Genomic DNA, 14592 nt, shown 5'->3' with positions numbered 1-14592 from the left:
TAGCATTCGTTTATTTGTGTAGAAATTCAGGAAAAAGATGGGGGAAAAATTAGAAAATTGCGTTTTAACTTCATAACATCACAATTTACGTTATTTTCCAAGTTTATCGCGATCACAATTTTTCAGGTTCCTAATCATTATTCATGAGTCATTCATTTCTTCTTAACTTTTACTCTGATATCATTTAGGAAAAATGTTTTAAAAATCTAAAAAAAAAAACAAAGCTGAAAATGAAAGCCTCACCTGAGTCGGCAGCTGTGAAACCCATGACCACACAGTAGAGCCAGAAGTCCCGGAACAACTTGTGCAGCCGCGGCTTGGGGTTCTTGATCGGCGGCAGACGGCGCACCAGCACTGCGATCACCGGGATCAAAACGCCCAGGTTCCCCGCGCTGCTCGATGCCTGGTGAAACACTTTGCTTATGTCAACATTTTCTTAAGGGGAAATGACAGGAATACAAAGAGACCATATTGGTTAAATGATTTTTTATGCTATAATAATTTTATTTAATATTGAAGATTTGCTTTTGTTAAGGGCCCGCCTAGTCAGAAGTGTATGAGTGTTGATGAAGTGGGATGATTAGTGGGACACTCACTGGTGCTTCTAGCCCGGTATCTCCTATAATCGCAAGGCTGTGGACTGGAGCACAGACATTTCATCATGCATAGGGCAACTACGATATTTGAGTGGTAACTATAACATGATGAAGATTAAGGTGTAATGCAAGTTCCTTATAAGTGCTAACAAAGGTCTATTATGGTTGTTTCATGCCTAAATATTACACTGAAAATGTTTTTCAGCCATTTTCCCTTTTCTAAATTACCATTTAAAAACTTAATCCAGAAACAAAACTATTTATTCACACTCAGCAAATTCTTAAATGCTTTTCGTAAACAAACCACCCTCAGATATCTTGAGCAGTTTTCAAATTATGTGGTTTTTTCCTGAAGTTATGCACACCATATGTGTGCCCAGGTAGGAGGGGCCCTTAAGGCAGAGATTATGAGATTTAAAAAGACCATATACTGTCTACTGACAGTAGTATTACATTAAAATGAATTTAAACCTAAACACCAATGACTTCACAGCTACTGTTTGTAGCAGTCAGTCACTATTAATTCAGGCATTGCATTAAATGATTCACTATTTTTTAACAAAGCCAAATTTTAAAGTTAAAAATAGAAATTTGTTACGACCTAAAACTGCTGAAACAAATATGGTGGCTTTTGGTCTCTATCTCTCCCCCTTAACAGTTTCACAAGTTTTAAGGATCTCTATATTGCCCCATAAATAAAATAATACCAAGTAAACTTAATTTTTTCAATGCATAAAGCTAGGGGATAAAATTCACTGTCACTTAAAAATTTTGTAAGAATTTCATGAATTTGGTTACCATTCTGTCAACATTGAGGTCTTACAGATGATGAAATTACTGAGTTGAGAATGGAGCAATAGCGGAATGAATGGGTTTGGGCATTCGGGAGCACCAGGAGGAAACCCATCAGCTCTCAGCAGTTCGCCATGTTTACCACTTGCGACAAATCCAGGAACTAAACCCGGATTGCCTTGGCAGGATGCGAGTGATCTCACTGCTCAAGCACTGTGGCCCCAGTTATTTTAGGTATGTAAAATATATTCTGCGTACCTTTTGAGCAACTGGAGCCTTCTCCGAGGCTCGCTTCCCTTCCAGGCCGAGCTGGACGAACAGTTCCAGCAGCCGAACAAGCAGGTCGTTCAGGTCCGCCTCCCCTTGCAGATTGGCAGCAATGTTTGCCAGGGCATTCACCACAGCACCCGACACGTGCCTGATCGGCATTGAGTCACAGTCGTACAAACACAGGGCGAACACAAGCAAGCAAAATAACAAGCTTGCTTTGCTACTCATTTAAGACTCTGTCCACTCAACATGTTAGTTGTGTCATTTTCTTGACACTTTCTGTTTTTTAAAGGCTTTTCCAAAAAATGTAATATGATAGCTCTATTTCGTGTTATGTTTCGCCATAACCACTGTTACGAGATATTCATTAAGAGTAATCTAATACATAGCAGGAAGAAGTCATGCAACTTTTTATAGTTATAATAACTAGCATAACACTTTACCACTGGAAGTATCGGTATATAAATATCTAATGATAAAAGCAAACAACTACAAAAGAGCTAGTGATAAATTTACAGGTCATAGCCCTTAAATAATTAAAAAAAATAAAAATAAAAAAACCAAGTCAAAAGATGCCATCCTCAATAAACTATTTTTGGTTGTAATAACTAACTGTAGTTTATAATTAAATTTTGCCTTGTTAAGACATAGTATACAATTTTATGGCATGCCTAAAGTTCAGAATGATTGGCTGCAAAAATAAATTACATATGGAAACCCACATGTGATTCTAATGTTAAGTCATTAACCACCAAATAAATGGGTTACAAGAACGTGTTCAAATTTAATTATGTATTAACAGTAACAAATGGAAATCTACTTCAATTTTTAATCCCAAAGTTCTCTTCTTGGGGCACGCATACATGCCTAAAACACCGCAGACTCACCTGTACTGGTTCTTCCTGTCGTCCGTGGCAGAAGGGTTGTATGCAGCGTTGCTCGCTTCTACGGTTATCATCGTGAACATGCGCATAATCTCCTCGTACACCTGTGGCTGGAACACAATGCCACAGGTTAAAATGTTCCAACAAAGCGCTCAATGAAAATATCAAAGAGAAAAAAATTAGCTGTAACATTCTTCACTCACAGAGAATATGAATGAAAATTTGTTGTACTGTTTCTTATTTTTATAGTGTTATTTGCATGAATAACTACACATACATGCACACACACACACACACACACACTTATGCACGCACATGTGCTAATGGATGAACATATGCACAAACATGAACAAGTAGATGTTGGAACAGTTTTATACCAGTTGAGAAAAAGAACAGTGTATGTATCTACCCTAAAATATTTTCATTCCTCCTTTTTTAATGTCCCATACTTTTCTTCACTCATTAAAAACCTTCATCTGTATTTTTTGTAGTTAAAATTAACAAATTGAGCTTTCCTATTATCATTATAACAGAAGTACTTTTCAAAGATCAACAGGTCCCCTGAATTATAATTTCATATAAAATGTGATATTTTATTATGTATTGCAATGATCTAATTTTGGAAGCAGTACTAACTATAGAACATTAATAAAAAAATTTAGAGTATACTTTGTACACTCCCACTGTTTTTGCACCACCGCATGCATGGGGTCATTTCCAGCAAGGTTTAAACCAAAATTTTTTGGATGCGAAATATGGCAGACAACATTGCCTGGAGCTAATGTGTTATCTCGAGGAACTCCCATTTTCTCCCCCCCTATGTATTCTCATCCCGCCTCGTCTTCTCCAATGACCTCTGGTGTTGAAGAGATGCAAGGTCTTGGTCAAAAGCATGGAGCAGCATACCTCACACTTGGCTATGATCATGCAGCCCAGCTGGTCTACTATGAGAATGTCGAGGCCAGAGGGCACGCGGCAGAACCGCTGCTGGAAGAACTGGAGGATGGTGTCCGTCGTCTTGGGTGTGTCCTTGAGGGCGACCGCCACGTGGCCCAGCATGATCACGATGTTCGTGGATATCAGGGAAGTCTCGCTGCAACACAGCACAGCACAGCCCATCCTTCAAGACTGATAATGTTTTTAATGAAATCACCAACATATACATGTTCCCTATGATAAAAAACATGAAACGGGTGAGCGACATTCTCGCCATTGATATCCAGACTACTTTTCTTAAAATTGTAACTGGGCTGCTTATAGTAGCAATGCTCGTATGATTCATGGTTGCCAAATTCTGGCATTCATAGTGGGAAGTCTGAACTGACTGAAGTGTAAACAGCTGAAACATGTAACAAATCACACACATCCAATCCAAACAATGTACACCCACCACTCGAAGTAACAATCTATACTAGGCGCAATATAACTCCGAGCTTGAGCTACGTCACACATGAGGAGTGTTGACTGCAACACGTGTGGGGGGTCGGGTGGATGAGGAGGGGGTATAAGCAGATACGGCGACCTTGCACAGCAGGTAGAGAAAAGCAGAAAACATTGACCACTTACCACTGACGTTCCAAGCACTACCTCAGTTCTTCAACGCCACTGACTGTTCCATCCGAAGAGTCTGATGTGTAAACGTCACTGCTGTCACTGTTTGCATCACCTAACTGAACAATCGCTTTATCAATTTCAATTTCAAAACGCACATCCTTATCCCAGTATTCGTTCTCGATTGTCTTGACGTGATTGCAAATCGGTATCCAATCTTCTGGACCCATTCTGTTAAATATTTCCTCGCAAAGTTTTTTTACATTTGCCAAATTGCAAGAAACATTTCTTGAAGCGACTTCTCCTTTAACTTTAGCCCATATGCTTTCTATCGGATTCAAATCCGGATGATAAGGGGGCAGACGAAGTAATGTGTGGCCACTATTTACCAATAGTCTGTCTGCCGAGTACTGCACTTGCGAAGGTTTGTGCTTCTTTATGAGGTTATACAAGTTTGGTTTGAGCATGTCGCTAGTAAAGGAAATATTCTCCTTACTTAACCACTGCTGCATTTGCAATTTTGTCGAGCTGGAGGTAGGCGTTTTATTTATTTTTACATTGTGATAGGGAGCATTATCTATCACAACAACACTGTTTGGTGGAAGATTTTGTATTAATTGTTTGGTGAGCCATTTTTCATATTGTTTGTACAGTCGTGCGAGACACACCCGTCGCATTAACTGTTCTCAGCTGTGCTTTCTCTAGTGAAATGGAGGGTTCCTGCAATCGCGCTTCATTTTCCATAAACTGCAGAACGTTATAGACGATTTCCCGTGCCTGCGAGTGCAGTTTTTTACTCTTAACTTTTGACAACACTGGAGGCATTTTTGTATAAAGTTGTACTTTACTGAAGTACTGCACTACATATGTAACACTGGCTCTGAACAAAAGTGATACACTACATGCATACAAACCTCAGATCCAAACTGTAAACGAAAATGTTTAGTAAGTACCAATGTATTCGTCTGATTTCAACGAAGGACTAAGTTTTCACTCTGTGCAGTAGCGTGTAGCCCCTGTTATCAAGTTACGCATTATCTCTCACTGCCGCGCCACGTCTGCCTTCTCCAGTGTCGGGACTCACATACACACAACGATTTTCTAACAGTCACCCAGGCTCGGAGTTATGTTGCGTCTAGTGTAATTCGTTCCAGGAAAATATAGCACTAATCAAAACAGCGCTAATGAACATATTTATTCCATAAGAGTGTATGTTGATCAAAAAAATTTGTTTTCTAATCAAGTAAGTATGACTGCTGACTGCATGTACAAATAAATGTCAAAATACACTTGAAATATGTTTAAATAAATGTTAAATAACATTCTGTGACTAAAAAAACCTAAGATTAAATTTTAAAAATTCACTTACCACGATGGTTACAAATAGGGCTTGGGAGTAGCATTCCGAAGTAGGTGATAGCATTTCTGAGATACAAAATAATAATGTTATTAATGTAGGAGATATATTTCAGTTATAAGATTTTTAAAAAAACCCTAACATGTTCTATTATTAAAAAGTTGATTTAACCCGTTAACATAATTCCCAACTCTGTTCTTTACTACCACTAGCGTGTTTGCCATTAGCAAATCCTAAAATGCAAGGTAAACTAGCCTTGAAAGCTTCTGGCTTTATTCTCCAGAGCTGCTGCTGACATGTGGGATGGCATAAATTAAACATTAAATGAATATGTGGGCATTATTGGAGAAAAATACAAAATGAAGAAAGCGAATAGCTATTAAGGAAAGAGCAAAATATTGTTAATTCATTCGTCACATTATTAACTTGTTGCATTGTATTTAATGCTAGCTAAGTTCCATTGCCATTGTGTGTGCACGGAAATAACAATTCACGTAAAAGAAAACAGCGCTACTTTGAATCTATAACCTTGCTACTTCAAATTTTGCCATCATTTATTGGTGTCGTTAACTTAAAAACTGCACAAATTGAACAGCGTTACTTCAAGGGGCGGATTTTCAAAGGAAAATATTAACTAAAAAAAATACAAAATACAACTTCCATAAAAGTAGATAACTCAGTGGAAAATTAAAGACACAAACCTCTGAAAAGCATTGGTTACAGCAGAAAAAATAGCTCAAACTTTTGCCAAGAATAAAAATAAAAATGGAAATTTGTATATAACTATTCTCCGTTCACTCTTACCTGAGTTTTGGAAAAAACAAAGCCTCTTGTAAACAAACATTTTCATTGGCTGCCGGCTGCCGCGCACATTATTCGTGCGCAAGAAATAGTCCCTTGGTTACGTACCATTTGTAAGTATTTTTACACTGCCCTTTTATAACAATTGTTTTTATAAAGCATTATAGCGTTTCACCATTAATATCCAATACAGTTTAATGTGTCAGCAAGTATTTACTTACAATTATGTTAGCAGACGCCGTGTGTACAGTGTACAGTTGATGCCCGGCGCAACAGTTGTATTTCGGATTCGCGGAAGCACGGTTTGTTATGGCTGACGCCGGAACGAGTTTTGTAAAGCACAGAACGGGAAAGCCTTTGAAAAGTGCACAGAAAACTATTGTGTTGAATGTTTTTAAAACATTTTCAGACAAATATCCGGATTGTCGTGTGTACGATATCGCAAGTTTAACTGTGGAATTTGCAGGTGTTTCGAAGAGCAGTGTGCTTCGTGCAAGGAAATAATTACAGGACACTGGGACATTAACAACTCCCGGGAAGAAAAGGAAACGTGAGTATCCTGTTATCAAAACTTGTGATGATTTTGTGAAGATGGCTATTAGGCGTAAAGTGCATAGTTTTTTCTTCGCAAATGAACCACCTACGCTGAAAAAAGTGGTACGGTGTGTTAACAACGACCCTGAACTTCCTAATTTCAGACGAACAACATTTTATAAACTGTTAAAACTTATCGGTTTTCAGTACATAAAGAGAAGGAAAACAAATGTCATAATTTATAGGGACGACATTTCACTATGGCGAAGAAATTATTCAAGCAAAATCCGTGGTTTATTTAGATGAAACGTGGGTGAATGAAGGGCATGCTACAAACAAGTCTTGGAAATATGTATTCTACAGTTAAGAAGAAGAGAGAAGTTTTTCTCTCAGGACTGTCTACAGGACAAAAAAATCCAACAGGTAAGGGGAAGCTTCTTATATTGCTTCATATTGGTAGCGACAGTGGTTTTGTGGAAAACGGTGAGTTAATTTTTCAGTCAAAGAAATCCGGCTATTATCATGAAGAGATGAATGGTGACGTTTTCCGGAATTGGTTTGAAAAAACATTGCCAAAACTAGAACAGAACAGTGTTGTTGTTATGGACAATGCGTCCTATCACAGTGTAAAGTGTGATCACGTGCCAAATCATTCGTGGAGAAAAAAAAAATATTATTGAGTGGTTACAGTCAAAAAATATATCCTTCAGTGCAACGTCTGTGAAAGTTGAGTTGTTGAATTTAGTTCATACAGTACGTTCATCTTTTACTGCATATGTGATTGACAACATCGCTGAGAAAGCGGGGCACACTGTACTTAGGCTACCGCCGTATCATTGCAACTTGAATCCAATCGAACTCGTGTGGAGTCAGATTAAAGGTTACGTGGCACGTAATAACAGAACATTCAAGCTAAGCGAGGTACGTGATTTGGTAGTCACAGCTTTGTCTCAGATTACTCCAGAGAAGTGGAATGACTGTATTCGGCACGTAATGAAAGAAGAGGAAAGAATGTGGGAATTGGATGGTATCAGTGATATTGTCGTTGACAGTGTTATAGTTCCTCTTGGTGACTGTGATGAAAGTAGTGACGAAGATAGTGGTGGTAGGTCTGATTCAAGTCTGGAAGGGATAGCACCACTGCCAGATAGTGATTAGGTGAGTACCAAATCGTAACACTATCATATTATTGTCTTACGTTACGGTGCTATTTTATCGATTATTCAAAAAATAAACATTGTTTGCTTTTGTGTCCTGAATGGTAACAGCACTATTTTCCTGTTATATTACTTCTACGTTATTTTATTAGCACCGACTGTACTGAAGTGTGTGTGTTGCAACTAGTGCTTGGCGCGCAAAATGAATTCAGCCTATCACTTGCTGACGTGGTGCAGTGATACGACGGTGTTTGTTTATTTCAAAACTCAGCTAAGAGTGAACGGAGAATACAAATATAAACTTAATGCAAAAATTGTCTGAAAACACAAGTAATAAATGACGAGAAGAAAATTGTATACACACACAACCACTGTGGTTCCTACCATAACTTATTTAGCAACTTCATACAATTTGTAATGAAATTGTACTGAATTTTGTTAATAGACAATTTAATTAGTGTATTTTTTTGTTAACACCAGTTATATTCTTTTGATGCTAAATTACAGCATTACTCTATGCTTGTTCATAACATCTCTGTAGAAACTTTTATGTTTGGTTCTATAGACTAAATACTCTTTGTAATAAATTTTTTTAAATTTTAAAGTGAAGGTTTTATTAAGAACATGAGCTTTAAAAAAACTTTGGATGAACAAGACTGAAAATGACTGTCAATTTGTATGTGTTAATATATTTATTAATTTGTGTCATACCCTGAAGTTTTAAAGACTATCTACGAAGAGGTATCTTCATGAACTAAAATTATTTTAAATAATACCTCATAAATTCTTAATATACTGCTGAAATTTGAAACAACTTTCTTCGAGTGTAAAGACTTGTGTTCCAGCAAGATTAGAGAATGTGAAATTGACCCTAGTAAAGAAATTAATAAGCGATTCGATTAATTAAATGAAGAGTCGCTGATTTTAAACTAATTCTACCACATACTACTACAAGACTGCATCTGATACTTCGCTGTGTACTATCTGAACTGTGATAGTTTTCTTCAGTAGCAGTATCATTATCTTCGAGTACACCAGCTTCGTCTAATTACTCTGAAAGACTACAGATATTATTTTTTGAAGATATTTATTAACGAGATATTTCTTCAAATATATGTATGGTAATGATATAGTGTTGCTTCAGGTATATGTATGTTTTAGATTGTAATAGAGTAATATTGTGAAATATTTAGTTGTATCCAAAATTCTACTTATTTTCATTTATTTCTGTTAAAGTTTGGGTAATTAATAATAATTTAAAGTTAACTTTGATTAATTTTGTATACTTCTTAACTATTCCAGATAAACTTAGCATTTGCCCTCAGTAGTCTTGGGAGATTTTAAAAGATTATTTGTGCTATCAAAAGGAGCTAGTTTGATAAAGGGTAAAATCATTGTTTTTTTTTTGTTTTTTTTTACTGAGGCGAATTACTGTTTTGCAAATATAATTTATTTTCTTTTGGATTTTCATATTATTTAAGTATCTCCCAGTAACCAGTTTCGGATACAATTAATTAATTAATTGTAATTTACTTAAAATTTAAGGATTTTTCTTGAAATATTTTTCTTTTCATTGATGAATTTTATAATACCATTGTGTTAATAGGTAAAGTTTGTTATCAATGACTTGATCTGAAAAGAATACGTGTTTCAATATTGTATTCCTTAATTTGAAGTTTTTAGGAAATACAACTAAATTAATTTGGTGCTAATTTCAGTTCAGTGATTATTTTGCCAAAACAGTAATTTATCAGTAATATTTTACCTTACCGGGCATTTTATTTATTGATACTTACACTTACATAAAAATACATCAGATGTATTAAAGTGTTGGAAAACTACAGGGTTAACACAACTTGGATAATGTAAACCAGTTGTTTAAACTTCAGTGATCACCACAATGTGGGACACCAAATATAGAATTTAATTTCAAATTATTAGGACAAAAAATTATTACCGTATTTTTGCGTGTATAAGCCCCGCGCGTGTACAGGCCGCAACATAGATTTAAAAATAAAAATTTGGAAAAATTTAAAACTCGTGTACAGGCCGCACGAGGAATTTTAAGCACCGGAGTGTTCATTATCGCCATCGGTAATAGGTGGCAACTGCGCGCTCCCATGAAGCGACTGTAGGCCGCGCGTACTCTTGGCAACGCTGCAGTTACATGTGTTGTGCAGCACGACCTTGGCGCGTTACCTTGCTAGCTAGTCGCCTAGCCTGCGCCATATTGATCAGCCTGTTGCTTCAGATCATCACGTGCGCGCGCTGCCTACAACCTTTCTCGGTCAAAACAAGTTCTTACACGTGAAAATGGGTAAAGTACGTGCAATGTACAGCGCTAAATTTAAACTACAAGTAGTTAGTTACGCGTTAGAACACGGAAAAAGGGCAACTGCCCGAAAATTCAGTGTCGATGAAAAGAATGTTCGGCGTTGGTACAAGGAAAAAAATACGCTAGAATCATTACTGAAAAACAAAGCTGCATTGAGGGGGAAAAAATGCAAATACCCGGAAGTAGAAGAGGAGTTGTACCAGCAAGTGCTAGCTACAAGAAAAAATGGGTTCTGTGTAACAACAGAAATGCTACTGTTTGATGCAAGAAAAATCGCGAAGGGCAAGAATATTCCTGCAACTGAATTTAAAGCAAGCTACGGGTGGTTACGCCGGTTTATGAAGAGAAGGGACTTGAGCATTAGGCGGCGGACTACCATCGCTCAGAAACTGCCGGAAGCATATGAAGAGATGTTGACGAATTTCCAAAAGTTTATTGTGCAGAAACGTAAACAGAACAACTACATGCTTGGTCAGATTGGCAACGGCAATCAAACTCCGGTTTATTTTGACATGCCGGAATCTACAACAATCAACCCGGCGGGCTCCCGTTCAGTCAGCACTCGCACCACAGGAGCGGAGAAGCAGAGATGCACGGTAATGTTGAGTACCCCAGCTGACGGACGAAAATTGCCTCCTTATGTTGTGTTGAAACGAAAGATAGTTCCAAAGGAGAAGTTTCCGCCCGGTGTAATCGTTCGTGCCCAGGAAAATGGTTGGATGACAGAAGGATTAGTTTTAGACTGGATCAATAGTGTCTGGTGCAAGCGGCCTGGGGCGCTCCTGAAACAGAAGTTGCTGCTGGTGCTGGATAGTTTCCGCGGCCACGTCTCGGAAAACGTTAAAGACCGCCTTCTTCAAGATAAATGTGATCTTGCTATCATTCCAGGCGAACTTACTGGGATGTTACAACCTCTCGATGTTGTAATCAATCGCCCATTTAAATCACATCTCCGTCGCCTGTACAACGAGTGGGTGCAGACGTCCCAGGAGAAAACAAAATCTGGTCGCATGAAAAGGGCGTCGGCTGCAGAAATTTGTCGGTGGATCAGCGAGGCGTGGCGTGCGATTTCTCCTGAAATGGTATCTAAAAGCTTTAAGGTTACAGGCATTTCGAATGAAATGGATGGTACCGAGGACAATCTTTTGTGGGAAGCAGCGGACAAAAATGACGACACCGACGATGTTGACGATGTTGACGAAGTTGTCGACGATGAAGAAGTTGTCGACGATGAAGAAGTTGTCGACGATGAAGAAGTTGTCGACGATGAAGAAGTTGCCGACGATGACGAAGTTGCCGACGATGACGAAGTTGCCGACGATGACGAAGTTGTCAACGATGATAAAGATGAAAGTGTATAAACATTTGAAACTTTGAAGTGTAAAACATTCGTAAAATATTGCATTTTGTGACGAAAAAATTTCATCTTTGTTGTTATTTAAAATCAAGTGTGCGCGCGCATGTTTTATTGTTGCTGATGTAAATAGTTAGAGGTATAAGTGTATGTCTTTTTAGTTCTCTATAAATTTTATATTTTCGTGGTCACTTGTCTTTGTTTACTTTGCTTATGGTGGGAATACGGAAATACTTGTTTACTTTGCACAAGGGCGGGAACATTGAAATGTTGCAACATTGCGAGGGAATTTTGCCGACGTATTTTGTCGAACAGTCGCCAAGTTCAATAATAAAAGTAAAATTTAATGCATACAGTTAATTTTCATACGTTAAATGCTGTTTTATGCTGGTATCGGGCCTTTGGTGTTACTTTATTGTCATAGAAATTGTTTCCTAGGTTAAAAAACAAAAGTAAATAAATAAGTTGCGTGTATAGGCCGCACCCTAACTTTTTATCTAAAATTTAAGTAAAAAATGTGCAGCCTATACACGCAAAAATATGGTACATTATTTTATAAGTACTAAGTTGATAAATACTCAATCACTCTGCAAGAGTTTACTTACTACCCTATTTTATTGCATAATCGTCGCACGCGCATAATCACCACACCGATATTTTAGGGCGTCAAAATTTGGATAAAAAACCTCTGGCGTAAATGTTGAAAAATGTTTTTGGTCCCGCTATTAGCAGTGACATAAATTATCCCTTTATTGCTCAGAATATTTTAGGAAGAGTTTAAAACTTTCATTATTAAAAGTTGTGTTTGTTTATAAGATTCAATTACCCAATTCAATTATACATTATCCTTTATTAGAACTAAATGAAACATATTTTTAATCTACAGTTCCAAGCTTCAAAATGGCAATCGAAAAACAACCAGAAAGAAAAGTAGACCAGCCTTCAACTTTAGTCACTAGAGGAAAGTGAGCAGTGTATCAGCGTAATTACGACGAGTGAGTTGGTTCCCAAAAAGTGGGTTTGAAGGCGAGAGCACATATATCCAGCTCGCTCTACGCACTACGCTCTACATAGGGGCTGGGAGTTTACTGATGGGCCAAACTTGTTTCCTATACCTGTCAGACTTCTCTGCGGTAAAGAGCCGATTGGAAACGGATGCAACAAGCGCCCGAACGCAGTACGGATCCACCGTGTAAGACGCCTCCAGTGCGATGCAAAGGTTCTCGATGGCAGCGTCACGCAGCTTCTCAAACGCTGACTGGTTCGACGAGATTGTCTGCGACGAGTGTGATTCCTTGCCTTGGGCTGCGAACAGACGCTCAACCTCAAAGACCACAACCAGACAACATTTACCATTTACTTTACATTTTATTTAAATATTTTTGAGTTGCAATGTCTGTTTCATCATAGATATATACAGAAATTAAGCTGCTACTGTATCAAAAGGCGTTAGATTGAGTGACGAATTATTAATGTACCGTTGAAACTATTTTGATTACTTCTTTTAATGCCCATCTCAATGGAGTGTCCTTGTTTTGTGGTGGTGTAGTCCATAGTTGTTGACATTTGTTTATTTTTTTGCACTTCTGGTGCATGTGAGGAAAAGAATACAAATACTATTTGGTTTTAAAATTTGAAATGACAAATATGACGTTACTGTATTTGAATTGCTTAAGCAAACTATTCCCTTACTGTTTAGCAAGACTGTAGCAAAAAAAAAACTTTAAATAGTTGTCGCATATTTGAAACGTCACTTACTGTTCATGTTTTGAATTATGATGTCCCATTAAACATCAGAAAAGGGTATTTATATCACACAAATAACAATCTCAGCAGTGAACGTTGGTATATGATAAACTTACGAAGTATGTTCGAATATTCGTTATTTTGAAGTGATAGTATTCAAAAATTTGTACAGGCCTAATCTAATGACCACACTACTTCAATTATGCCGTAATATATGTATAATCATTAAGTGAAAGCAAAGCTACTCAAAAAGTTTACAAGTATAACAGTGTTTAACGTAAACAAAAATAATGATTGAATGAAACATATTTGTGCAGTGATAATTGGGAGAATTAAACAAATTACAGATCTGAAACTTTTAGTATTTAAATTGTCTAAAAGAAATGCTACTGGCTACTTCAGATATGGTTTGAATTTATTTCAGAAAATAATTATTCTTGTATTTCATAATTCTCACAATTGTGAGAATTTTGACAGCTAAAAAATAAAATTATTTTTTTCTGAAAGAGATTAAAACTAAAAAGGGTCAGTTCTGTAAGCTGTTTAAGTTTCTTGATTGGAACTGTAAAAAAAACTTGAAAAATGCAACTTTGGTCAGAAATTATCATTGATGTTTGATTTAAACTTATTCACTATTTGAAATACACCACTGAGGTAGGTGCAAAACTCAACGAACTTTGACCAACTTGTTTTAAAGAAAAAGAACACCAACCAAATAGTGTAACATTGGTTGATTTGTAAATTTCTTTGAAAAATAGTATAGTTGTTTCATCTACACTAAAATGTTGTAAGAGTCAAATTTTATCATATTTATAAAGTAAGATTACAGTTTGATGCAAGACACATAATTAAAATGAAGTGGATGTAAATGGACTCCTTAGTTCACATACTAGCAGTGTAAGCCCTATAAAGTGACAGCCCCCTGCCCTTACAAGTATATTGCCTGAACAGAACATTGATAATGTCTGCAGTTTCAAGGTTCTTCCGCACCTGAAGCCTTGGACTGCTCCTTCTCAGACTGCTGGCGGTGCAGTTTGAACAAGATGGGGCTTGGCGTGACCAGGAAGTCTCGCAGGCAGTAGATGGACGTGCTGGCAATGTTCGGGAACTTCTGAGCTAGCTTGCCGAGACCCTGAAGGACGAGGAAAGCAAAGACTCAATACTAGTGTGCAGATTACTGGCCTGCTGTTCATACAATCCCGGTTCTATTCCCAG

General features: G+C 37.3%; 1 protein-coding gene across 5 annotated transcripts in view; it reads right to left on the bottom strand.

Moving 5' to 3' along the window:
- LOC134527701 (phosphatidylinositol 4-kinase alpha) overlaps positions 1-14592 on the bottom strand; it is a 213168-nt gene that overhangs the window by 120702 nt on the left and 77874 nt on the right. For all 5 annotated transcript variants that reach the window (XM_063360607.1, XM_063360604.1, XM_063360605.1 and 2 more), the window contains 6 exons: positions 14368-14509; positions 12747-12936; positions 3449-3635; positions 2546-2652; positions 1647-1806; positions 244-403 (listed from right to left, as the gene is read on the bottom strand). In XM_063360607.1, coding sequence (XP_063216677.1) covers positions 244-403; positions 1647-1806; positions 2546-2652; positions 3449-3635; positions 12747-12936; positions 14368-14509 — 946 coding nt within the window. The remainder of the gene's footprint in view (positions 1-243; positions 404-1646; positions 1807-2545; positions 2653-3448; positions 3636-12746; positions 12937-14367; positions 14510-14592) is intronic.

The sequence above is a fragment of the Bacillus rossius genome, chromosome 1, assembly GCF_032445375.1.
Source record: "Bacillus rossius redtenbacheri isolate Brsri chromosome 1, Brsri_v3, whole genome shotgun sequence".
NCBI classification, from domain to species: Eukaryota; Metazoa; Arthropoda; class Insecta; order Phasmatodea; family Bacillidae; genus Bacillus; species Bacillus rossius.
This window is presented reverse-complemented; position numbering and strand designations above follow the sequence as displayed.